Source organism: Neofelis nebulosa, chromosome 5, assembly GCF_028018385.1.
Source record: "Neofelis nebulosa isolate mNeoNeb1 chromosome 5, mNeoNeb1.pri, whole genome shotgun sequence".
NCBI lineage: Eukaryota > Metazoa > Chordata > Mammalia > Carnivora > Felidae > Neofelis > Neofelis nebulosa.
In genome coordinates this window covers 41,159,315-41,186,388 of record NC_080786.1, presented here as the reverse complement: position 1 = coordinate 41,186,388, position 27,074 = coordinate 41,159,315, and the positions used below count along the sequence as shown (strand labels likewise).

General features: G+C 33.5%; 1 protein-coding gene across 2 annotated transcripts in view; it reads left to right on the top strand.

Annotated features, from left to right (window-relative positions):
• PLOD2 (procollagen-lysine,2-oxoglutarate 5-dioxygenase 2) overlaps positions 1–25,391 on the top strand; it is a 102,425-nt gene extending 77,034 nt beyond the window's left edge. Inside the window, exons 9-20 of one of the 2 annotated variants that reach the window (XM_058730140.1) lie at positions 420–545; positions 2,425–2,546; positions 8,299–8,403; positions 13,578–13,703; positions 16,014–16,155; positions 17,310–17,372; positions 18,375–18,488; positions 21,030–21,095; positions 22,160–22,264; positions 23,403–23,549; positions 23,660–23,785; positions 23,953–25,391. In XM_058730140.1, coding sequence (XP_058586123.1) covers positions 420–545; positions 2,425–2,546; positions 8,299–8,403; positions 13,578–13,703; positions 16,014–16,155; positions 17,310–17,372; positions 18,375–18,488; positions 21,030–21,095; positions 22,160–22,264; positions 23,403–23,549; positions 23,660–23,785; positions 23,953–24,108 — 1,398 coding nt within the window. In that variant the 3' untranslated portion in view covers positions 24,109–25,391. The remainder of the gene's footprint in view (positions 1–419; positions 546–2,424; positions 2,547–8,298; positions 8,404–13,577; positions 13,704–16,013; positions 16,156–17,309; positions 17,373–18,374; positions 18,489–21,029; positions 21,096–22,159; positions 22,265–23,402; positions 23,550–23,659; positions 23,786–23,952) is intronic. The other variant, XM_058730141.1, reaches the window with a different exon arrangement.
• Positions 25,392–27,074: the final 1,683 nt, after the last annotated feature.

Here is a 27,074-nt window from a genome sequence, read left to right as displayed (position 1 = left end):
TGCCATGAGTCAATTCAGATTTAGCAGATTATATTGAAATGATATTGCCGGTATATTTTATGTTGTATTGATTAAGAATTAAGATTAATATTGATTAAGATTAAGAATTAAGAGGGGCGCCTGGGTGGCGCAGTCGGTTAAGCGTCCGACTTCAGCCAGGTCACGATCTCGCGGTCCGTGAGTTCGAGCCCCGCGTCAGGCTCTGGGCTGATGGCTCGGAGCCTGGAGCCTGTTTCCGATTCTGTGTCTCCCTCTCTCTCTGCCCCTCCCCCGTTCATGCTCTGTCTCTCTCTGTCCCAAAAATAAATAAAAAACGTTGAAAAAATTTAAAAAAAAAAGATTAAGAATTAAGAATAAATAAAATTAAGAATAAATCTAAAATAATAATAATTTGTTTTCATGTTTGCCTTAAAACAAAGGTCCATCCAAATGTAACAATAGGCATTTTTATTGAACAACCAACCCCTTTCCTACCTCGATTTCTGGACATATTGTTGACACTGGATTACCCAAAAGAAGCACTTAAACTCTTTATTCATAATAAAGTAAGTATTTGAGCAATGAATATTTTATATGAAAATTATTTTTTATCTTCTTTGGAAATATGTGTTATTATTTACTTATATAAATTTAGTGGGGAATTTTTGGAGTAATTACTGTCCTGCTTATGTCGTACCTAAGGATTTTAGAATCTGGAAACTATCATAATATTGGAATGAGCCACGTGAAACTCAGTTTTGTAGATCAAAAATGGTTGAATATCAGCTCATTTCATATGGCTCAACTTAATATATATGTGAAGAAATGTCAAAGGTCCTTGTATTCCTTGCCTTTGGGTTTTATGGAATTTTCTTTTATGGAACTGGTCATTAAATTGTTTGCAACTTAAGCTAATACCATAGCATCAGAACTTGAAATCGCTTCCAGATATAGTATTGTTTTGATAATCACACAATAGCATGCTCTCCCCAAAGGATTTTGATACTGTCATTTCCTCCAAAAATATACAGAACCTCCCCAACCCTCCCACATGTAATCTAAACTTAAAGACCCTTTTCTCAGAATTTTCCGATATATTTGTCTCTTTCCTGTTAAAACAATTGACACTTAACATATTCTAGAAAAATGCAATAGGTGTGAAGTATACTGTTTTCTCCCTATTGTCCTAATGCTTTTGGTTTAATATTGTTCTTTCTTCCTAACGTTCATGTCAGTTTATCATTTGCCTTTTCCAGGGAATATTTTAAATTCATAGAAAAAGTTTCATAGCTAAAAAAAGTTTAGAAGGGTAAATCGTTGAGCATTTGCTCTGTAAAATGCTTTGTAATGTTGGGGCGCCTGGGTGGCTCAGTCGGTTAAGCGTCCGACTTCAGCTCAGGTCACGATCTCGCGGTCCATGAGTTCGAGCCCCGCGTCGGGCTCTGGGCTGATGGCTCAGAGCCTGGAGCCTGCTTCCGATTCTGTGTCTCCCTCTCTCTCTGCCCCTCCCCCGTTCATGCTCTGTCTCTCTCTGTCTCAAAAATAAATAAATGCTAAAATAAAAAAAAAAATGCTTTGTAATGTATTTATATACATTAAAGTGTTTTGTTTTTATGTATTGTGTCTTTTATTTAGGTCTTCTTCCTTTTGTAGGACCTTCTTAATGGCAGAGGATTTTGCCTCCCCCCCTTTTTTATATATAAAATGAACTCTGTGTAGCTTTTATGCTTTATAAGTAGTTTTAACAAGCTGTGGAAAGCTTTCAAAAATACTTAGTGAGACTTGATACATAAAAAGCTCTGAAATGCTCTAATGTTGGATTATCTATGTTAGATAATCTTATCTAAATATTAGCACAGTTGAATCACACTAATTTGATGACTTATATGTTGATAATTTTCCCATTATATTTCCTTATTGATAAAATTTTGTTAAACTTTACCTTCTTTTTGTAAAAACACAATTTCATATGTGACCATTAATTTTTCTCTCTGGCTTTAAAGAGTATTATAATATTTATTTTATAAAATATGATTGTATTTATAACTTAGATTAATATCTATTACGTTTAGTAGGCATTTTTATGGATATTTTAAAGCACATGTCTAAGATTCTCAGGCCACAAACCATTTTCCTTTAAGTTAGAGCATTTTATAGCAGCCAGGATTTAAATATTGATTCGAGGACCTGTCTAGGAGTGGACATCAGAAGAATTTTGAAATATCTTCTATTGAAAAAAATATTGCTATGTATCTACTTTAGATTTTTCATGTGATATTGAAATTGAATTTGTTTAATATAGGTTATCATTTCATCTCTAATTGAGGAAATAATGTGAATTGTGGAATTGACAACTTTGAATGGGATGCCATCCCTGTGTATGAACACTTCAGTCATCCTATTGTCATTTTGGCACTAATTTTTGACTTTTAAAATATGTTACAGGAAGTTTATCATGAAAAGGACATCAAGGTATTTTTTGATAAAGCTAAACATGAAATCAGTACTATAAAAATAGTAGGACCAGAAGAAAACCTAAGTCAAGCTGAAGCCAGAAACATGGGAATGTATGTTTTTTTGTTTTCTGTTTTCCTAATAAATCCCTATGCCTACTCCTTTTATAGGCTGGTCAGTAATCACCTGTTTCTCTATCTCTACTACCAAACTTGATAGCAAGGACCAGACTATGACTTTCTTGTTCTTTGCTGTATTTCCAGTGGCTAGCATAATGCTTGGTATATAACAGATGGTTATAATGTATGCTTGTCAAATGAATGAATAAATGATGAATAATGAATGAATGGAAATAAATGAGAAATAGTCTCTGCCCTCAAGGAGCCCACAGTTTAGTGGACATTAACGATACAGGTGCAATTATCTTTAACAAAAGTGAATGGAAGAAGTAATTCAGGGTGTAAAGTACTAAGAAAAGGAAAAGGAGAAATTACTTTCAACAGGCAAAATTGGTGAAGATACTTTAAAGAAGACAGCATTGCAGTGAGCCCTTAATAAAATATTAACTACCATATTAGATGATGATGATAGTATTCAGATGATAGTAACTACTATATATGAGTAATTAATTCGTATGATAGTAACTACTATATATGAGTGCTTATACTGTGTGAGGCATTGTGGTAAATACCTTGCATGTAGTATCTTATTTATTCCTTTCAATAACCTATGAATTGGTTCTTTTTATTTTCAGTCTCTAGACAAGGAAACAGAGAGGTTAAATATGTTAAGCAAGTCTGCCCAGCCAGCTAGTGGAGGAGCTAGAAATCTTCATGGGCAGGAACTGTGTCCCATTTTTCTTTAAGTCTCAGTGCCTAGCACAGGGCCTGGCACAAAGTAGTAATTCATCAGCAGTAATCAAATTAAACTACCAAGAGCTAATGTACAGCATGATGATTATAGCTCATAATTCTGTATCACATAGTTGAATGCTGCTGAGAAAGTAGATCTAAAATGACCTCACAACGAAAGAGAAATGGTTACTGTGTGACGGGATGTAGGTCATAGCTAAGGCTATGGTCGTAATCATTTTGCAATATATAAAAGTATCAAATCAACACATTGTCTGCCTTATGCTTATGCAATGATAAGTGTCCATTATATCTCAATAAACCTAGAAAAAAACGAAACAGAACAGAAAGTTTTCAAATGAAACAATGGGAAGACAGAATTTGAAAAAGCTGAAAAGCAATCCTTGACTGTGATAGGGTCAGAAACAGGCCATGTTCTTTTTTATTTATTTTTAAATTTAAAAAATTTTTTATATTTTAATTATTTAATTTAATTTAATTTTATTTTATTTTATTTTATTAAATTTATTGTCAAATTAGTTTCCATACAACACCCAGTGCTCATCCCAAAAGGTGCCCTCCTCAATACCCATCACCCACCCTCCCCTCCCTCCCACCCCCCATCAACCCTCAGTTTGTTCTCAGTTTTTAAGAGTCTCTTATGCTTTGACTCTCTCCCACTCTAACCTCTTTTTTTTTTTTCCTTCCCCTCCCCCATGGGTTTCTGTTAAGTTTCTCAGGATCCACATAAGAGTGAAACCATATGGTATCTGTCTTTCTCTGTATGGCTTATTTCATTTAGCATCACACTCTCCAGTTCCATCCACGTTGCTACAAAGAGCCATATTTCATTCTTTCTCATTGCCACGTAGTACTCCATTGTGTATATAAACCACAATTTCTTTATCCATTCATCAGTTGATGGACATTTAGGCTCTTTCCATAATTTGGCTATTGTTGAGAGTGCTGCTATAAACATTGGGGTACAAGTGCCCCTATGCATCAGTACTCCTGTATCCCTTGGGTCAATTCCTAGCAGTGCTACTGCTGGGTCATAGGGTAGGTCTATTTTTATTTTTTTTGAGGAACCTCCACACTGTTTTCCAGAGCGGCTGCACCAATTTGCATTCCCACCAACAGTGCAAGAGGGTTCCCGTTTCTCCACATCCTCTCTAGCATGTATAGTCTCCTGATTTGTTCATTTTGGCCACTCTGACTGGCGTGAGGTCATATCTGAGCGTGGTTTTGATTTGTATTTCCCTGATAAGGAGCGACGTTGAGCATCTTTTCATGTGCCTGTTGGCCATCTGGATGTCTTCTTTAGAGAAGTGTCTATTCATGTTTTCTGCCCATTTCTTCACTGGGTTATTTGTTTTTCGGGTGTGGAGTTTGGTGAGCTCTTTATAGATTTTGGACACTAGCCCTTTGTCCTATATGTCATTTGCAAATATCCTTTCCCATTCCATTGGTTGCCTTTTAGTTTTGTTGATTGTTTCCTTTGCTGTGCAGAAGTTTTTATCTTCATGAGGTCCCAGTAGTTCATTTTTGCTTTTAATTCCCTTGCCTTTGGGGATGTGTCAAGTAAGAAATGTATGTTTTAATCAATTTACGTTAAACAATTTCTACTAAAGAAGCTTAAAGAAAAACAACTTTTCTTCAAAATCAGTATCCTAAACTTGGGTGTCTCGACTGTCTTGTGTGCGTGTCTGTTTGCGTATGTTCATGAGCACACCTCGAATGTTAGACTCTATCTGTGTTTGTGTGTATTTATGTGTAAAAGCCAATAGATATTACATATAGAGAGAGATGGAAAGATATATTATGGGTAAGGGTCAACATATTTAATCAGACTATTATCTGGACTTTAGATCAAGATTTTTAAAATTACTCAGACAGGTCCTCCTGGCTGGATCAGTCAGAAGAGTATGTGACCCCTGATCTCTGGGTTGTGAGTTACAGCCCCACATTGGGGGTAGAGATTAATTAAAATAAGAAATAAAAAAGTGATTCAGACAAATGAATAGTATGACTGATAGAACAGTGATTTAGATGTTGACTATCTGAAGGTTTGCGTGGTAAAAGTGTGTGTTTCAGACTGAAAAGGGTATTCCTCCTTTCTAGTCACCGAATGATCTAGATAATACTATAACCCTCAGAAGAAATTGTTTAGGTCCTTTGTTTAGCCCCTTTAATACTGCAGACTGCAATTTTACTAGTAAAATTCTGATAATAATAAAAACAATGATTTCTCCATGAATGTTGATTGGATATGCCAGCAGTGGGTTAAGTCCTGCTGAGAAAAAGGTGAATGAGTCATGGTGACTTCTCATCTTGTGCTGTGGAAGCTCAGAGCTCAGAGTGCTGGATAGTGCCTGATGTGGGAGTAAAGGGATAGGCAGGAAAGCAAGCCTCAGAAAGACCAAACTGATGGTTTCATAGTTTATTCACTGGAGAATACCTTGGATCCAAATTCAGAACTTATTTTTATTTATTTATTTTTTTAAATATACTCTGTTGTGTCTGGCTTCTTTGGCTCAGCACAGTGTTCTCTCGTTCACTCATGTCATGGTAGTTATTAGCAGTTCATTCCTTTTCATCGCTAACTAATATTCTATCATATGAATATACCACAAGTGCATTTTCCACTTGCTTGTTGCTAGACATTAGGTCATGTCCAGTTTAGAGCCATTTGAATAAGATTGTTAATGAGGATTCCTTATAAGAGGTGTATATGTGTATGTGGACCTATTTGGCTTTAGTATGTTTTAGGAAAATATGAAGGAGTAGACTAGGACATAGGGTTAGAGTAGATGTATGTTTAATTTTATAAGAAACGACTGAATAGTCCTCCAAGATAGTTGTACCATCGTACGCACCTGGTAGCAGTGTAACAGACCTCTGTCTGCTCCACGTTTGTCAACAGTTGATATTGCCCATCTTTTTTATTTTAGCCACTTTATTGTGTATCTTATTGTAATTGTAATTTAATTCCCTGAAGACTAATTCATATGTCTTCATTTGTGGAGTATCTATTTAAATCTTTTTGTGCATTTTCATTTACATTGGGTTGTCTTTTTTGTTATTAATTTGTAGGAGTTCATTATATAATCTGTCTAGAAGAGGGTCGTATGTGTGTGTGTCTATGTGTACGATGTTTTGTGAATATGTGTTTCATTCTGTGGCTTGGTCTTTTAATTTCTTAGTGCTGTCTTTTGATGAGAAGAAATGTGAATTTCAATAAAATTCCATTTCTCTCTTTTTTTCTTTTATGCTTTGTGCTTATTGAATTTATTTTCTATTTAAGAAGTCTTTCTTATTCCAATGTCATGAAACTATTCTTTGGAATTTTTCTTTTATAAGCTTTATTGTTTTAGCATTTATGTTTAAGATGTTTCAATCTACAGTTCATTCTGAATATATTTTTGTGTTTGGAGTGAAGTAGAGGTCAAATTTTATTCTTTACAAATGAAATTCCAGTTGTTTCAGCACCCTTTTTTTATTTTAAGGTTTTGCTTTTCCTATTTAGTTGGCTTGGCTTTGTCAAAAATCAATTAGCTGAATATTTATGAGTGACTGTGAACTCTTTTTTCTGTTTCATTGATCTTAGACCAATGCCACACTTTATTACCAGGGATTTATATTAATCTTGAAATCAAGTAGTAAACTTCCTTCAATTTTTTTTCTAAAATAATTTTGGCTGTTTTGTTTTTATTTTATTTATTTCATTTATTTAATTGAGATATAATTCACTTATAACATACTAGCTTTAGACGTGCTACATAATGATTCAATATTTGTATACACTGTGAAATGATGACCACCATAAGTCTGTAGTTACCATCCGTCACCATACATAGTTACAAAATTTAAAGAAAATTTTCTCTAATTTTTTGCACAATTTTAGCAAAGTTTCATGTCTGCTGTCCTATATGACAGTTGCTTAGAAACAAATGTGGTATAAGGATACATACTGACAGTAGCAGAAAGTGAGGACTAGGATTAACAGTGAAGGAGAGGAGCTTGAAAGCAGAGAGCCCCAAATATAAAAAACCATAATACTTGAAAGCATTTCACGTGTATAACAAGTAGCTCCTTCTTTGTTGTTCCTGATAATAATGCTACAGACACTACCAAGAAGAACATATATCATAGTCCATGACCCCTGATAATAAGCAGGGGAGTAGATATCTTAGAATTCCATGCAAATCAAGATTAAAAATTATTGATACCTAAAGAGTTATACATTTGTATCTCCAAATATACTTAAAATTAAGTTGTTGGATAAGCAAGATTTTGCACTGTGTGTGTGTGTGTGTGTGTGTGCGCGCGCGTGTGCAAAAAGCATTTTGATTTGTGGAAAAAGTTGTTGATAAATACATGGAGATAAATTGTGTTTCCTTTTCAGAGAGGACTAAATACTAAATTCTAGTATATGTGCTGCCGAAGCGAGCACTAAATACTAAATTCTAAATTGTCATTCTGACTGGATATTTTATGTCTTAAATCTTTTTTTTTTATTTTTTTATTTTTTTATTTAAAAAAAAATTTTTTTTTCAACGTTTATTTATTTTTGGGACAGAGAGAGACAGAGCATGAATGGGGGAGGGGCAGAGAGAGAGGGAGACACAGAATCGGAAACAGGCTCCAGGCTCCGAGCCATCAACCCAGAGCCTGACGCGGGGCTCGAACTCACGGACCGTGAGATCGTGACCTGGCTGAAGTCGGACGCTTAACCGACTGCGCCACCCAGGCGCCCCTGTCTTAAATCTTTTAGTGGCTTGAAAATGTATTTCACTTAACCTAAAATTTTTGGTGTTGATTTACATATGAATATGTATGTTGACAAACTATTTTGCAATTTAAGACAATATTTATCCCTTTGGATATTGTCTAACTATTTTAATTAGAAAAAAATATGTGAGAGAAACCTTATTTTATGTATAAGCTTTATGTTGACATTTTCTAGCCAGCAAATATATATTTTATCTAATTACTATTTCCTTTTCAATGTTAGGGATTTTTGCCGTCAGGATGAAAGCTGTGATTATTATTTCAGTATCGATGCAGATGTTGTTTTGACAAATCCAAGGACCTTAAAAATTTTGATTGAACAAAACAGGTACTACATAAAATTCATGTCAATTTATTTAAAATGGCAATCATTTTCTGTGTCTATGTGAGCACACTATACTTATCTGTGTTTAGTGAATTGAGGGGAATCACATGAAGTTATTTTCTATACCTTAATAACTTTCAATTCTGATTAGTTTTCTTTTAAAGGAGTCAAAAAGAAAACAACCTGATGAAAATTAGAAGTATTTAATATTAGTTACAATCACAAATGCAATGTTTATCAATTATAGTTGGACTATTTTTCGGTTTAAAGCTAGATGGAATTATGATCTATTTGGAAAATTTGGAATTTTTTTTCTCTGTAGGTATTATTAAATTAGAATTCATAAAACCTACGATCTTTTGAAAAGTTATTGCAAACAGAGATCTAAGTGCTTAGAATTTGAAAAAAAATTTCAGAGATCTGTGATTTTATTTAGTATTGAACTAATAATTATTACTCAGCAGTACCTATTTTTATTTACTGAAGTATGAAAAAGACACCATCTATAACAGCTTATAGTGATATTAATCATTATTTATTATATTACCCCTTTTCCTATTAATACTTATTAATCCTCTTATCAGTAGCATAGCATACCTTTAATATGTGCTCATTAAATGACCTGTATTGTTTTTAAGTGTGTTTATATATATTAACACAGTATGTGCTTATTAAATGACCAGTATTGTTTTTAAGTATGTTTGTATATATGAACACAATTAGCAAATAGAATGGCTAACAGTGAAATGTTAGAATTACTGTTTTTATTTTGCTTAGTAAAATATATAAGAAATCTGTTATGCTCTTCTAACCTACTCTATATGTAATATAATTTGCCAATTTGAGAATTTAGTTATTACTTCAAAATCCAAGATCTCTTAGTATTAATCTCTATATACAGCCCCACTGTATATCTAGCAATAGATGTTTATCTATCTAAGATAACTATCTATAAGTTACAAGTAATTTTCAAAACGTATGAATAAGGATTTGGAAATAAGGCAAGGAAAAGCATTTAGGTTATCCTAGAGATAAGGGAAGGGCTATAGTTGTAATTTGTAACTCTTAAAACCTAGTGGAATTCAGTAATATTATCTTGAATTTGTAGTGTTAATTGCCTCTTACTTTGACTTAAATTCAATATTGTGGAATGCACATTTTCAAAATAATCTTTGTATGTTCTTACTATATGACACTTTTGTAGGTACTTACTATTCTTTTAGTGAACTATTTAATGAATTTATACTATGGATTAAACATATATCCCCTTTAATGTTAACCTAATGTTTTAAACCTTGTAACAAATAAAATTACCTCATAAGTAACTCAGCTGCCATCTGGGGCCATTGTTCTTGAAGTGCCAGTAAAACTCAGGATATTTCTCCAATTCCGTAAATTTCTGTTACCGATCAAAGGTTTTGGTTCGTATGACATTTGTGGTTCTTGCTCCTGTATCCAAACATGTAATTTTCAGAAAAAATTCACATCTACCAAAAATGTTGTGAGATTTAGTAGACTGAAGGTTAGAGGGACGGGGATGGGTCACATCTTAGGGCATGTGGCTTTCTAGCATCTCATCAGCTCTTTTCCCTTTCCTCTTCCTATCTCTGCCATTTACTGCCTTGCTCCAAATTTTATTCCTTCAGTAATATTGTGTAATTCAGCATCCCCTAACTGCTATCCTGATACAGGAGTCCCCATTATCCACAGAGGATATGTTCCAAGACCCCAGTGGATTCCTGAAACTGCAGATAGTACCAATCGCTATGCATACTATGTTTTTTCCTATTTACACATACCTACGCAAAAATTTAATTTCTAAATCAGTCACAGTAAGAGATTAATGACCGCAATAAAATAGAACAATTATAACAAAATGCTGTAATAAAAATAACATATGTGAATGAGGTCTCTCTCTCTCAAAATATCTTCCTGTTCTGTACTCACCCTTCTTGTGATGATGTGAGATGATAAAATGCCAGCACATGAGATGAAGTGAGGTGAATGACGCAGGCAGTGTGATGTAGTGTTAGGCTTCTATTGATCTGATGATTCACCGTAAGGAGTATCATCTGCTTCTGGACCATGGTTGACCCCAGGATAATTGAAACCATGGAAAGTGAAACCATGGGTAAGGGGGCCTACTGTATTTCAATACTCAAAAATATTGAGGCACACTGCAGACAGAGTTTGATTTCCATTTCTTTGCCCAGCCTTCTTTGGGAGGCAGCTGGGATTATAAATTACAAGATTTTTTAAATATATATTTGATCTTGTCAGTTATTACCTTTGAATTATTTCTTTTTTTTTTTACCATTGAATTATTTCTTGAATCAACATAATATATGTTCTTAAATCAACACAATATATCTAATATTGTAAATATTCTAAACAAAACAGAATATAAGTGTTTTTGGTTAACATTTCATTTTAAAAGGAACCAGGAAAAATAAACCAAGATAACCATTTTGTATGATATGTCTTTATAGACTGTGTTTCACTTTTCTGTGGGTAAGAGACACACCTGGTCTTCTCAAGACTGGAGTGTTATGAAATAGTTTTTTTGTTGAGAATACCTGGTTCATAAACTTCCTCATGGAGGCGTTGTGTGAGGTTTTCTTTTTTTTCTTTTTTCCTTTTTTTAAATTTAAATGTTAACGTAAAGTGCAATATTGGTTTCAGGAGTAGAATTTAGTGATTCATCATTTATGTACAACACCAACTGCTCATCCCAACAAGTGCCCTCCTTAGTACCCATCACCCATCTAGCCCATTTCCCACCCACCTCCCTCCATCAACCCATTGGTGTTTCTCCATCATTAAGAGTCTCTTGTGGTTTGCTTTTGTCTTCTTACCCCTACTCTTCCCATACGTTCATCTGTTTTGTTTCTTAAATTCTACATATGAGTGAAATCATGTATTATTTATCTTTCTCTGACTTATTTCACTTACCACAATACACTCTAGCTCCATCCCCATCGTTGCAAATGCCAAGATTTCATTTTTTGATGGCTGAGTAATATTCCATTCTTTTTTAAAATTTCAAATATATTTTTAAGTTTATTTATTTTGACAGAGAGAGAAAGCACAAGCAGGGGAGGGGCAGAGAGAGAGGGAGAGAATTTCAAGCAGGTTCCTTGCTGTCAACTCAGAGCCTGATGCAGGGCTCGATCTTATGAAGTGTAAGATCATGACCTGAGCTGAAATCAAGAGTCAGATGCTTAACCAACTGAGACACACAGGTACCCCAGTAATATTCCATTCTCACACCATACACAAAAATAAATGCAAAATGGCTTATGAAAGACTTCAGCGTGAGACAGGAAACAATCAAATCCTAGAGGAGAACACAGCCACCAACTTCTTTGACCTTGGCCCCAGCAACTTCTTACTAGACACGTTGCCAAAGACAAGGGAAACAAAAGCAAATATGACCTAGTGGGACTTTATCAACATAAAAAGCTTCTGCACAGTGAAGGAAACAATCCACAAAACTAGAAGGTAGCCTATGGAATGGGAAAAGATATTTGCAAACGACATATCTGATAAAGGGTTAGTGTCCAAAATCTGTAAAGAACTTACCAAACTAAACTCCTGAATAGCAAACAACTCAGTTAAGAAATGGGCATAACACATGAATAGACACTTTTCCAAAGAAGACATCTAGATGGCTAACAGACATAGGAAAAGATGCTCAGTATCACTCATTTTCAGGGAACTACAAATAAACCACAATGATATATGACCTCTCACCTGTCAGAATGGCTAAAATCAATAACACAAGAAACAATAGGTGTTGACAAGGATGGGGACGAAGGGAAACCCTCATACACTGTTGGTGGGAATGCAACCTGGTGCAGCCACTCTGAAGAACAGTATGGAGGTTTCTAAATAAACTAAAAATAAAACTACTCTATGATCCAGCGATTGCACTCTTAGTTATTCATCCAAAGGACACAAAAGTACAGATTCGAAGGGTGCATGCAGCACAATGTTTATAGCAGCATTATCAACAATAGCCAAACTATGGAGAGAGTCCAAATATCCATCAACTGTTGAATGGATAAAGACGTGTGAGATTTTGGTAAAAACTGACACCACCAGGGGTGCTTGGGTGGCTTCATCAGTTAAGCTTCCACCTGACTCTTGGTTTTGGCTCAGGTCATGATCTCACATTTCTTGAGATACAGCCTCACATCAGGGTCTGCACTGATAGCGCAGAGCCTGCTTGGGATTTTCTCTCTACCTCTCTCTCTCTGTCCTTCCCCTTTGTGCACCCTCTCTCTGTCTCTCAAAATAAACTTAAAAAAAAATGGCCATGACTATAGTTCATTTCATTTTAAAAGTAATTCTAGAGCAGCCTCGGATTTTGTTACCTCATTTGGAAAGTGTTAACACATTATAAACTAGATTTTCCTAAGAAAAATATGACTTATTTTGAATTTGTAATATGTGCTTTTCTCAAAGGGACTACTTTCCTGGTAGGTAGTCAGATCGAGTGCTATGGCAATTACCACCTGTTTTGTTTTTTACAGTAGTTGAAGGACCAGAAGAATGTTCAGTGTTGCCAGGCGAGCACAACCCATTTCATAAGTTATAAAAAAAATTTAAAAAGAAACGTACTTTAAAGTGATTCAGGACTTAACTTTAGGAAAACTGGCATATTTATAAAAATCTAAGCTCATCTTTATTCATTTTTTCACTCAACAAATATTTATTGAATAATTGAATACACCAGGGACTGTTATGTCTTCTCAATGACGGTGAAAATATTTGATTTCATTTAGCGTAATTTCTGAACTACTTAACATAATTAAATAATGGAAGTAGTTTGACTTATTTTAAAAGTCGTTTTTAGACTTTCATTAGCATTTTCAATTTTTCTTTTTTGTTACTTGTTTTAAGAAAATTAGTGTGCTTACGAAAAAGTGGAAAGAAATTCTCGTTTTTCTTTTATTTTTTTCTTCATTTCTTATTCATTTTTATTTAATTTTTAGTTAGTTAACTTACAGTTCAATATTGGTTTCAGGAGTAGAATTCAGTGTTTTGGACTTACTATGTGTGTATTAAGTGAACTTTAGTGTTTTGGTGTCATGCTAAGCCCAAAACACACAATTCAGTGGTAACTTAAGTATAAATAATTTCTTGGATTTGCTTTTCTCTCACGCTGTCTTTAGAAAGATCATTGCCCCTCTTGTAACTCGTCATGGAAAACTGTGGTCCAACTTCTGGGGAGCTTTGAGTCCTGATGGATACTATGCTCGATCGGAAGATTATGTAGATATTGTTCAAGGGAATAGAGTGTAAGTTACTTGATCTACTCTTTTACTGTAAAAGTGCCATGATCTCAAAATGTGGTCTTGTTAACATCACCTGAATTTTTATTCCTCTTTTCTTTGTGATTAATGGAAATTTGAAAACCTGGAATCCTGAAATACTAGTGTAAAATTAATATTAAAAGAATCTGTTTTTGAAATTCTAAATCTTCACAGGAACAAACTTACTGCTGTGGGAAATGTAGGAGACACTACATGGTTAATAGGGGCAGCCAGAGATAGCTGTAGGAGGAGTAGTAGTATTTAGTTCGAAGTTTAGAAAAGGAATTTTGTTTAGCTGATTTTTCTAGCACCCAGGATGAAAATTGTTTTGATAGCTTTTAAAATTTACAAGTAAACCAACAAAAACAATACCAAAGGCCATAACTTTCCAACATTTCCTACTGCAAGAGTTTTGAGTGAAATAGGTAGTATTCTACTTTAAAGATCACTTTCTTCACTAATATCTCGTTTCCATTTCTAGAGTTTGAAAAGAATATGCTTGCTACAAAGTGTGTGCATGATTGATACCTGTTTCAGAGACAACAGTTGGTATTTTTTAGACTAAAAAATATCACAAATGTTATAGTGTGGTTTTGCTAAGGTAATATAGAGAGGCATGTTATCTTTTATTTTTTCTACAGATGATGGACCAGAGGCCATCTTAACTGAGTGTTACAAGGGCTTTGCCTAATTTCTCAGATGCATCCACCCACTTAAAAGCGAAAACATTCTTTCATGAGTAAATATACGTGCCCCTAAATTTAGAGTAAAAAACCCCACACATTTATTGTTGAACAGTTGAGTATGAAAAAGATGTTTCGCTTGTGAAAATAGTAATAAATTTGAATAATACAAATATGATAAAAGCTTTTGTTAGCTGCGGTTAAGGAGCATGATAGCTGAGAAAACACTATTCAGATCATATACTATTGTTTCAAAGTACTTTTATTGTCTCTCTGAGGATTTGTATAGACCAAATGCCTGATACTGTCTGTGTGTGGGTATAGCAGAAATAAGGGCTCACAGAAGTGGAATAGCGAATTTATGTTTCATTTAAGTTGCTTTAGGCACTGGTGATATTTTGTGCAGCTTCCTGTCACTGTTGTTTAAAGTGTAAGAAAAAGAATATGGGAGAGGCTTTTGATCTAGTTAATACAAGAATGCACTTCATGGCCAAAAGCTACATGAAGGAATGACATCTTATGACACGTACACGTGTAAGGGTGTGTGTGTGTGTGTGTGTGTGTGTGTGTGTGTGTGTGTGTGTTCAAAACTGAGACACTGCCTACTCCGCCAGTGATAAATTTCTGAAATCAGATGACACATTGTATATTTTTATGGCTGTCTCCTTTGAGGCTCATCTAGCAAGACTAAGTGAAATCATATTCCTTTTAATATCTAACTACATTTCCTTGGTCAAGATCTTTCCTTTTTGTTCTCTAAAAGCAACAGGCATATGCCTTCAGGCAAAACCTTACTTGCTGTTCTTAGGAAATGAGTCATGTTCAGAATGAGAAGACAAATGTGGGGAAGAATAAAGGACAAAATAGTGTCTCTCAACACTCATGTACTTCTAGCTAGCTATATTTTTTCTTATCTTCTCTTTCTACAGAAATTTGAGTTGGCTTAGTGAATTTCAAGAGAATATATTTTAGGAAAATTTTCGGTTGTATTCAGTGGCGTGCTGGTGAATGTGTAACAACTGGGTCTTGGGGTTGAGGGATGCCCTGATTTGTAGTGTTTGCCAGTTTCTGTGATGTAAATGCTCCTGCCATGGCTGATTTCAAGCTTCCAACATGAAGTCACTGAGTCTAAACTTGGGAAGTGAAGCTAAGTGTTCTGGGAGCCAGTGTGAGCTGGTTGTAGTACACCATAGGGTGTGTGTGTGTGTGATTATTTTTGCTATCACTCTGCTTGATCCTAAGTGGAAATACTTTCTGTGTTATACTCTAACAATGACATGAAGGATTATAGTCAAAATGCTAAACAGATAACAGTCTTAAAGTGAAGTTTATATAAGGAGTTAGTATTTATCAAATAAACATGTAGTGTGTAACAAGTAATGTCATAGATGTGTGTGTGTATATTTTAAATATCATAAAATGTGTTTGCATTTGCATGTAATTTGACTCAGTAATTTATATATACAAAATTTAAAAACATACAGGGCACTTATTTTAAAAACATAAAAATAAATCTTTAAATATATATATATATATATATATATATATATATATATATATACATATATATATTAATTTCTGGTATTTTGGAATGTTTTGTCTTTACTTTCAGAGGGATATGGAATGTCCCATACATGGCTAACGTGTACTTAATTAAGGGAAAGACGCTCCGATCAGAGATGAATGAAAGGAACTATTTTGTTCGTGATAAATTGGATCCTGATATGGCTCTGTGCCGAAATGCTAGAGAAATGGTAGGGTATACAATGATGGCTTGCTTGAATGTTCTTATAAAGTGGCCTGCTTTACCAGTTGATGTGTCATTGTTTTGATGCTCCTTTTCTTTCTAATTTGTAAGTACTAGCCAATTTTTTTGGTTCTGTGTTGAAAAAACTGGGAGCAGTTATAGAGCATAATTTGTGACCATTTGTCTGTGGAAACAGTTTGAAAAATGTTAGCTTTGGTGCTTAGGCTAACTCATAAACAACAAAAAGATTTCAGTCACAAACATGGATTTGTTGCAAATCACCTTTGCATTTCTAAGAAATCATGTTTACTTTCATTTCAAAATTTTATAGTGGAAACCTGACCTAGTTAAATTAATTAGATAAGTCTGGGTGAAACAATCCTTTACACATTTAAGAAGAACACACTTTTGTTCTGAAATCAATGTCTCCATTATTTCTGTTGTTACAAACTGCACACTGCTCAAAAGGCGCTCCTCACCACTATATTAGGAGAAGGACTGAGTTAGGGAGTGTATTTGATCTGTGTGAAAAGTAACGATACATTGTTTTTCTACAAATATACTTTCATTGTAGAATTTTAATGATCGTGGAAAATAGTTTGTTTTTCAAAATGTGTAAATGTTGTAAAGCCTGTTTGTATAGTTTTCTGTTTTAGAAATGATTGGGTTATTTTATTCAAATTTATATATACAAATGTGATTTTAGAAAAAATCAGAAAAGTTGGCAAGTATTTTTTTCTAGTTTAATAAGGCATGTATTGTTGGAGTGTATGTGTTTTTCCTACAAGCCTGTGTGCATTGTTATATCGAGTATCTTCAGTACTTGTGATTATAACTTGTGCTCATCTTTTGCTAATTTGACTCAACAGCGCGTCCTGGAATGGCCTGTCTTACACATTTTCCCCTTTGTCTTAATTTTGTGTCTAATGAAAACTCTACTAAGGAATGAGCTTGGATTTATGTTTGACCAAAAAAAAAAAAAATTGGGCTGGAGTTGTTTCTTTGTGTGCACTATAAGCTTTGCTTGTTATGCATGTTGTCTATGAAGGACATTTCAGAATGTCAGCTTTTGATCAAGGGCTGCTAATTTTATTTACCTAAGAATACCTGAGAGAGTATGGGTGTGCAGGTCAACTTACCCAATGCTTCTCTTCATTTTAGACTTTACAAAGGGAAAAAGACTCCCCTACTCCGGAAACATTCCAAATGCTCAGCCCCCCAAAGGTGTTATTTTTATTTATTTTTATTTATTTTTGTTTGTTTAATTAATACTAGATATGGTATATTGCCTAGCAGTAAAGTTTCTTTAACAGTCTTCTTTCCATTTAGCATGGTAAAATGTTGGTATTCGTTGGTTCTTAATTAGTGTATGTGTATGTATATTTTGTGTGCTGGGGATGGGCATCGTGTGATATTAAATTCTTAGTTCTTCAGGCTGATGTACATTTTATGGTTGACAGATGAGAAAGTTAAACCCAAATCTCTTTCGCTGGTTTTTCTAGTTTTGTTTTTTAAAGGGAGAGAAGAAATAGGAGTAAGTATAAAGTATATCTTGATTAAAATGAGATCTGGGTACCCTTCATCATTATTTTTTTTTATTAATAACTAACTCTTTTACCATTAAAACAGGTACAAAAAGAAACAACCTTACCATGGTGGTTTTTGCCAAGTTTATTTCGTTTAAGGCAAGGATACGAGACTGATTGTCTTTAGCTGCCTTTAATGAACAAATAATTTCTGTGTTCAGTTTTTAAACATCAGGACAATAAGAGAATGAAATAGTCTGATGTAAAAATACTGACATTTGAAATCTTGTTTAAAAATGTGACATCTTCTTTGAAAGGGAAAGAAGCCGAAAGAGGTACAATTCATTGCACTTGGTGTCTCAAAAATATTTCTGCTTTCAAACAGGAATTGTTTTTCCCCTGATGTCTACATCTAGGATCAATGAGAAAGGGACAAAAACAGTCATTCTTCCTCTTCTTTTTTTCAGTTGAGTGTCAGTGCTATCAATTAGTTTTGTGTGGTGCCTGAATTTATAATTAATAAAAGTTTTATCTCTTTTATTTTAAATCATGCATGTTTTTATATGAGAAATAAAATGCATGTTCAGGAATGAGATATAAAAGTTGAAATTAATATCTCCTATATATTTTTCCTATGGTTAAGTTTATTTTCTTGTACTTTCCTCTAAGATTGTTAATACTGTTATTCTTTGGCACATAGGGTGTGTTTATGTACATTTCTAATAGACATGAATTTGGAAGACTTTTATCAACTGCTAATTACAATACTTCACATTATAACAATGACCTCTGGCAGATTTTTGAAAATCCTGTGGTATGTACTTCATACTCAACTTCATTTATTTCTTATTTTCAGATGTAAATCAGTTGGGTTAATAACACGAAAATGTGATAAGAAGCTTTAAAAAGTTAAAGTTTAAAAAACAGTTTAAAAATATAATCAATTGTAGCTTTCAAAAATAATATAATTTAGTATAATAATATTAATTATAATTAATATTCTGTTAATTATAATAATTTAATATAATAAATATTTTTAAAAGCTACAGTTGATTATATTTCTTGACCAAGAATTTTTAAAATATAGATGTATATTATGCATGGGGAAAGGAATGATCAGTTTCTCTTAATATTTCTATTTTATATATTCAAAAGCATCATCAGATTTTTAATTGTAATTTCAGAAAAACTGTTTACAAGTAGCTCAAGAAGAGAATTCAAGGAGTTAGTTTGAGAAAATACATTTTATTTTATCTTATTTTTTATAACAATTTTTTGAATGTACGCCAAAGACAGCCAGAGAAAATTGCAGAGTAAGTGGATTCAGCATGTATAGAAAGTCTTAAATTGAGGAAACTATTTCCTTCTAAACTCTAAAATTATTTCTTATCTTAAAGATTTGAATCCTCAAGGAATTCATTCCTTTTTTGTCTTGCTATTCTCTTCAGTCAAATTGGAATGCTTATTCCAGGGAAAATACTCTCTTTGGTATTCATCTCTGGAATGCTGTTTACAGCTTTCCCCTTGTCAATAGTAAAAGTTTTAAATTACAAAGACTCAATCCACCTGATCAGAATTGTCTTTTATTTCGTAGGGGTAGTTGACAGCCAGGAATAGTAAATTCAAAGTCTCTGAAGACTCTGTTGAATAGAAAAATAACATTTTTTGACATTTTTGTATGTTAAAAGTATTTTTGTTTCATTTAAGCTACATATCTTCATCTTTCACAAGAGTGTAATTAGAAAGAGGTTTTTTAAGTGGTGAGGGTGGAATTACATATTTTACTTTGGCGCTGAGCCTCTTGGTTATTTTGAGGAATAGAATTATTATATTTGTTGGGTAATATTAGCTCCTGAAAAAATGTCCCAAATTATATCCTGAATTGTAGACATTTGTGTCAGGATTCATAACTTTGGAGAATATGAAATGAAAACATCAGAAGTAAGTAGGAACTGCTTTTCTTTCCATGGCTTTGTTTTGTTTTTGGTAGATTACCCTGATCAATGCGCCTCATGAGGGATGTCCCATAGCAAAATATTCAACCATTGTCCTATTATCAGAACTTCTAAAAAATTAGTCAAGTAAGAGTTTGTTAAATGATATTTGAAAGGTGGCCTAAAATGAGACGTTAATGCCTTAATGTGAGATCTTAGGAATTTTTTTTTTAATTTCAAAAAATCGATAATGATGCATAAAAATTCCTTAAAGATTCTGAAATGTTATAAATGATTTTTTTCTAATTTCCTCCATATTCTGAAATCAGAGAACTAATCAGTATTAAAGGGATTAATGAGATAATAGAATAATTTGATTCTTACAATTATATATGAAATATAAATGAAATTTATTTAAAGAATTTGAAGATAACCTTGGTTCTTTCATATGATCTACATATAAGCAGAGATGTGCAAAATCTAAGAATGGCATACACATTATCAGGGTTTCTCTGAAATATGGCTTAAAAGATGTATTTCAGACAAATATTTTTTGAAACATATTTTGATTGGAATTATTTTGAGTCTATACCTCAAGCCTTCCCTTCTGGTTCCCCATGTTTATACTTTGTAAAGAGAAAATTAAGAATTTTGTTAAACATGTCTAAATACAAGAGATTTTTTTTTGATATGAAATGCCTCCACATTTTCATTTATACTCTCTAAATATGTGATTTTTAAATTAAACACTTGACTCAGGAAGAGAATTCCTTAGCTGATATTGACACAACTTGAGATACCTTAGTATGTGGTTTATGTATCAGAGCTTAGTCAAAGAAGAATCAGACTCCTGAGTTAGCATGAAGACAAGTTTTCTCTTAATGTATGGTTCTATACCTTAATTTCAGTAACTAAAAGAAATGAAAGTATTAGTAATCCATGATCATTCTTTGATACATAATAAAAACAGAAGTGAAGAGAGAAAATTTAAATACATTTTAAAATATCATAACTATTTTAGAGTAATTCACTCTCAAAGTCCTGTATATATGAATAAGACCCTAGTTGATTAATTTGCTTATTTTTACTAATATTTGTTAGGATTTTGTTCTTTACCATTAACTTTTAAGCCCATATTTACCTATCCCTGTGTTTATGCATAGAATACAGCATACAAATTTTAAAATCCTGAGGTCTAAAAATTCATAAATAAAAATTTCATGTTTCATAGAATGATGTGAACATATAGAGTCAGACAAAGTTTAACAAGCATAAACTGTGGTTTCTGAAAATTCCTTTTTTGTCCAATACACTAGTCATTTATAAATTGAGCAATTTCTAAAATGCATACACTTTGTATTTTCTATTATTTATTAAAAGGTATTTGCTTTTGATTTGTGCAATTGATTTTTTTTTGATAGGACTGGAAAGAAAAATATATAAACCGGGATTATTCAAAGATTTTCACTGAAAATATAGTTGAACAGGTTTGTATTAATAATTTCAATGATGTGTAGAGTACTTTTGCTATGTTTTCCAGAAGGGAACAATATTAATGCAATATTGCTTTATCAGAGGTGTTGTGAAAGTGGAGAAGCCATCTTGTAGATAAAAATCATGTGGCTTAATTAACCTTAAGGATCATATAGTTGTAAAAATATAGAACATGAAGATCAACCATAATTTTAAGATCATTCCCTTTTTTGGCCATACTTTCAAATGTTATAGCTGTCCCAAACCACTAAAAGTAAGGAATCTTTGGCAAATCTCTGAGGTAGCCCTCATTTAATAAAAGTGTATCTTTGCAAGAAATTGATCTTTAAGAGTCTCTTCTCAAACATGTCTTTTAAAAAATGAACTCTGTTTTAGGTTAGTGTTCCAAACTGTTGCTAATACCTTATTTCAGAGAATGTAAGGCATCTTTGATTCTGAGATGCTCTGTTATTTTGTGTACTGTAAGAAATGACCAGAATACTGCCAATTAAACTATAACATAACGTTTTCTAGTCATTTAGAATTTTTAATTTTATACATATTGGAAGAGCTATTTTAGACTTATCAAGGTATAGATGTTATCATATGTTGTAGGGCACTGTATGCATAATAATTTCCGTTTCAATGGCAAATCATAGTGTACATTATTTTAAAAAAATTTTAAAGGGCAAGTCAACTCAAGTGCAACACCAGGTAAATGCACACATGTACATCCACACACACTGATATATACATACACACAAGGTGAAACTATGAAAATTTGATCAAGTATACATACACTGTAGCATTACAGCTACATCATAGTGGTTGCCTGGTCAAATGTGAGTCCAAGATATGTCTTGATTTTACAGATGTGAAAATGCAAAAAGGAAAAAGTCTTAGCATTTAAAAAAAATTAACATTTGTAACAGTTATGTCAATAATATTGGGCAAACCTCTTAAAAAGGCATCTAAGTGAGATGAGCATTGAGTATTCCATCCAATTACTTTTGCAATCTATTTATTAGTTAAAAGACACAAAATATTATTCTCTTAATGATGATCCCTTGTTTTATAGCCTTGTCCCGATGTCTTTTGGTTTCCCATCTTTTCTGAAAAAGCCTGTGATGAATTGGTGGAAGAAATGGAGCATTATGGCCAGTGGTCTGGGGGGAAACATCATGTGAGTTGTACTTTCACACAAAGAACTATAATGTGTATGTTGGATAGGAGGCGGGGGGGGTGGATATTTTGAGAATTTAGAGGAGATTTGTCTGTTTTGTCAGATATCTCTGACTTATGTACCTCAACGCAGGGGCTAGCCAAGGCTGTCAAGAGAACTCTGGTTGCATTTAATCCATCTGGCCTCAGTTTCTCATTTATGTATACAATTACACTGGATAGTTTCTAAAGGTCAGTGTCTCCAGGCTGGAATGGTAAGAAAATATATGCCTATTGTGTGCTATTAACTCTTCTCCAAGGCCACTTTTTATTCTCTGCGTTTTCACAGTGAGCTGTAGTGACAATACCAAGACAAAGTTTATCTGGTTCACTGCCAAAGCTTTTTCTTGTGTGTAAACGTTGGAAGAAGAAATCTGTTTGAACGCCATTGGTGTAATTCAGTACTGAATTTACATTCAGTGTCAAAGACTTGGCAGGAAGTATTACTGTTGGTGGTTCAATGTGTTTCTTTTCCTCTGAGAATTTGCACATGCCTGCTCCTTAACAATACCAAGGAATTCTAGAATTCTCTAATATTACTGCCTCTGCTCAACTTCATACCCCAGCTAGTTAGCCGAAGTTCAAAGTATGAGAAGGAACCTGAAGCCAGCAGGTTGTAGGATAATAAAAAGCAATCATGGAAGGACTTGAGGTGTCATAAAATTGAAGTGGGGAACATAGCAGGGAAGGCCTGTTTTCAGTGATAGGGGATCCAAAGAGCAGACTGGCAGAATCTTTATCCATCAAGTATCTAAGACTGCCTGAAGGGTTACTGTAAAAAACTAATTTTTTTAGAGGGCATAGGAAGGCTTTGGAAATAAGTTTTATTTACTTGATAGTCAGACCTCAAATGTATTTTAGTAAGTAAGAAAGGAGTCCACTGACCCTGCAATACTTTGCTTCATCATTGATACATTTGCAAAGCCATGTTATCTAAGTTATTTTGATAGTTTTGCAATTAAAGCAGATGGTACACCATAATTGAACAACTGTTATTTTTATTGTCTATTATGATCTTGTGGTTGAAACAAATTCCAAGGTAATATAAATGTGAATTGCATGTGGACCACGCTTTATGACATCATTAATGCTGTTTCTAGGATAGCCGTATATCTGGTGGTTATGAAAATGTCCCAACTGATGATATCCACATGAAGCAAATTGATCTGGAGAATGTATGGCTTCATTTTATCCGGGAGTTTATTGCACCCGTTACACTGAAGGTCTTTGCAGGTTATTATACGAAGGTAGTTATGCTCCCATTCTTCCCGTCTACCTCCTACTAGTTTTTACACAAACGTGCTATTTTATATTTTTATTAATAAGCAAATCCATTGGTTTACTTTGCTTTTTTTAGGGGTTTGCACTATTGAATTTTGTAGTAAAATACTCCCCTGAAAGGCAACGCTCTCTTCGCCCTCATCATGACGCTTCTACATTTACCATCAACATTGCACTCAATAACGTGGGAGAAGATTTTCAAGTAATTATGGCTTTTATTTTTTTACATTTCTTAAAAGAAATATGTCATTACGATAAGGTTTTTGCCTTATTTTTTAAAAATTCTGCTCAGAGGGCATAATTTGAATTTTGCCACCGATTAGAAATTAAACAATAAGCTGATACATTTATTTGTTCCATCTCTTCTAGGGAGGCGGATGCAAATTTCTGAGGTACAACTGCTCTATCGAATCACCCAGAAAAGGCTGGAGCTTCATGCATCCAGGGAGACTCACACATTTGCATGAAGGACTTCCTGTTAAAAATGGAACGAGATACATTGCCGTGTCATTTATAGACCCCTAAGTTATTTACTTTTCATAGAAATGAATTTTTCTTTTGGAATGGATGAACATGTCTTTGGAGTTGTGCTTGAGAAGATGAAAGGAATATTTAAATAACTTCAACAGAACAACTTCACTTTGGGCCAAACGTTTGAAAAACTTTTTGTAAAAAATTGTTTGATATTTCATAATGTCTGCTCTGAGCCTTAAAACACAGATTGAAGAAGAAAAGAAAAAAGTAAAAGCAAATATTTATTTCTATGCCTTTTGTCTCTGAGAATAATGGCAACTTTCTGGTTTCGTGTTTCATTTGATCAGATACTCAGCTACAAATGTACAAGTGACAAGTGAGACTAATAATGCTTTATTATTAAGAAAGCTCGGGAAGAATGTTATTTATCAACATGTAGACAAAATGAATATAAATGAATATTGACAATTTTTGAATCATTGGAAAACTGGAGTCATAACTGAATTTGTATACAACTAATTGTGTAAGTACTTTTTTGATGACCTATGCAGGTACCTTTTCTAGTAGTTACTGAAGGAATACAGAGAACAATAAATATCACACAATGTTTTTCCTCAAGACACTTAGTATAAAACACAATTGAGGTACAGAGCCAGTTGAAAACATTTCTGTTTATATTGTTGGACAGAGTTTTTTTGGTTACATTTATATTACAAATCCAGCCCTCTATTCCTTCAGATGAATTTTCCAAGGTGGATTATATTGAGTCGGTATTAGATTTAGGAAAGCTTTCAAAGCTTTCCATTATTGAAAGTATATCAGGTATCAACCTAAGATCAGCAAGTGTCTTTAAGTCAAAACAGACTTTTGATTTTAATTCTAGAAAATAATGAGGAAAAGAAAATTTCATGAGATTAGTAGTAGCATTTTATGATTTAAAAAAAAAAAAAACTTTGTTAAGTACTTGAATTATAAAGCAGGAAAATAAAGTTGGTGAGCCTTTCTTCTTCTCCTCTCCCTTTGTCTCCCTCCTCATTCTTTTTTAGAGAGTTATTCACCTTTGTGTCTTCCCAGCCTAGTTCCCATTTTATCCTCCTTCTTACTTTTTTGATTACCTTTTCTTGATCCCATTTAAAAAAAATTCCCCAGCACAAAAAAATTTGTGTCTTGAGTTCTCACCATTTTTCTGAGTGCAGTTTAAATATACTTATTGTAGCTACTGTTTTTAATTTAAAGGTTAAACTTGAAAAAAAAGTTCTAAGTCATGGTGCCAAAATTCATTTTTCTAACACCATGTGTTAGAAACTTATGAAAAATAAAGTAATTTAAAATAAGTTTCTCTTGGTCTCTTTATTATTGGTGATTTATCTTTAGAAGAGAATATATGATGGGGTATCCAAATATCTGGATATAACAGGCTGTGATTTTTCATTTTGCTTGGTACATTTACTGATATTATAATAACTTAATGAAAACTCTACTTATTGAATTATGAATTGAATTGTAATTATCTTCAATCTGACAATGATTAGAGATTGACGTAGTTATTTTACAAGTGATGAAATAGAGACAAAACATATATTCAATATATATATCTGTTCTGTGGTGTTTTTCAAGTGCCTACTATGGGCCATGAACTGTTCCAGGCACTGAGGAAATAGATAATATAAATATTATAATATTTAACCAAGATAATATAAATACTGGAAGATGGACCGAGGAAATAAGGCAGTTGGGTTCTACCTCTTTTCTTTGGTGGCACTTAATACTCAAAGTAAATTCCTACAGTCCATCAACTTTGTTGAAGAGACATGTTAGTAATTCTTTCTGAATTACATTACTGTACTTCAGGGATAGTATTCTAAATATGTAACAACTGGTATTGATGCCAGCCAATCAGAGCAGATTCTGGTTACAAAAAACAGAATCTACCGGTGCAAACCAGCTTAATATCCCTTGTGATACACTTCAGAAGAAAGACATCTACAAGATCCTGTTTCTTTTTAGTTGTTGTATACATGAACGGCAACTATAGTAACTTTTAATTTCGTGCCATGTTTTCAGAAATTGGACCAAGGCAGTCAACTGAGCATTTTCTATCTTCCCTCTTATCTCAGGTTTCATGAAATGATATGAAATGTACTTTTAAAAAGAACAATTCATAATCAGGGAAGGTGTGAAAAATTCTCCCAAGTAGGTCAGAAAATTTGAAAGATACAGGAAATAGGCAGGATTGGTTGGATCCGGAAAACTGTCACTTGAAGCACACTCACCTCTGGCAACCACCAATCTGTTCTCTGTTTCTCTGAGTTCTTATTTTTATTTTTTTATTTATTATTTTAAAAAAAAATTTTTTTTAACATTTATTTATTTTTGAGACAGAGAGAGACAGAGCATGAACGGGGGAGGGTCAGAGAGAGGGAGACACTGAATCTGAAACAGGCTCCAGGCTCTGAGCTGTCAGCACAGAGCCCGACGCGGGGCTCGAACTCACGGACCGCGAGATCATGACCTGAGCCGAAGTCGGCCGCTCAACCGACTGAGCCACCCAGGCACCCCTCTGAGTTCTTATTTTTAAATTGCACATGTAAGTGACATCATACAGTGTTTCAATTTCTCTGACTTATTTCACTTACTATAATGCCCTCAGGGCCCTTCCATGTTATCACAAATGGTAATATTTACTTCTTTTTTTAAGATTGAATAATATCCCATTGTATACATATCACATATTCTTTATCCATTCATCCACCAGTGAACACTTAGGCTGTTTCCGTGTCTTGGCTTTTATAAATCCTGCTGCTGCAGTGAACACAAGGGTGCAGATTGCTTTTTGAGATAATGATTTTATCTCAAATAAGATATACTCCAAGAAGTGGAATTGCTAGATCATATCACTGCTCTTTTTACTGTTTTGTGGAACTGAAATCTTTTGCTGTAGATATATATTTGTGTATTAATTGTTTAATAGAAAGAAAAAACCAGTAGAAAGAAAAGGGGAGAATTCTCATAACTGA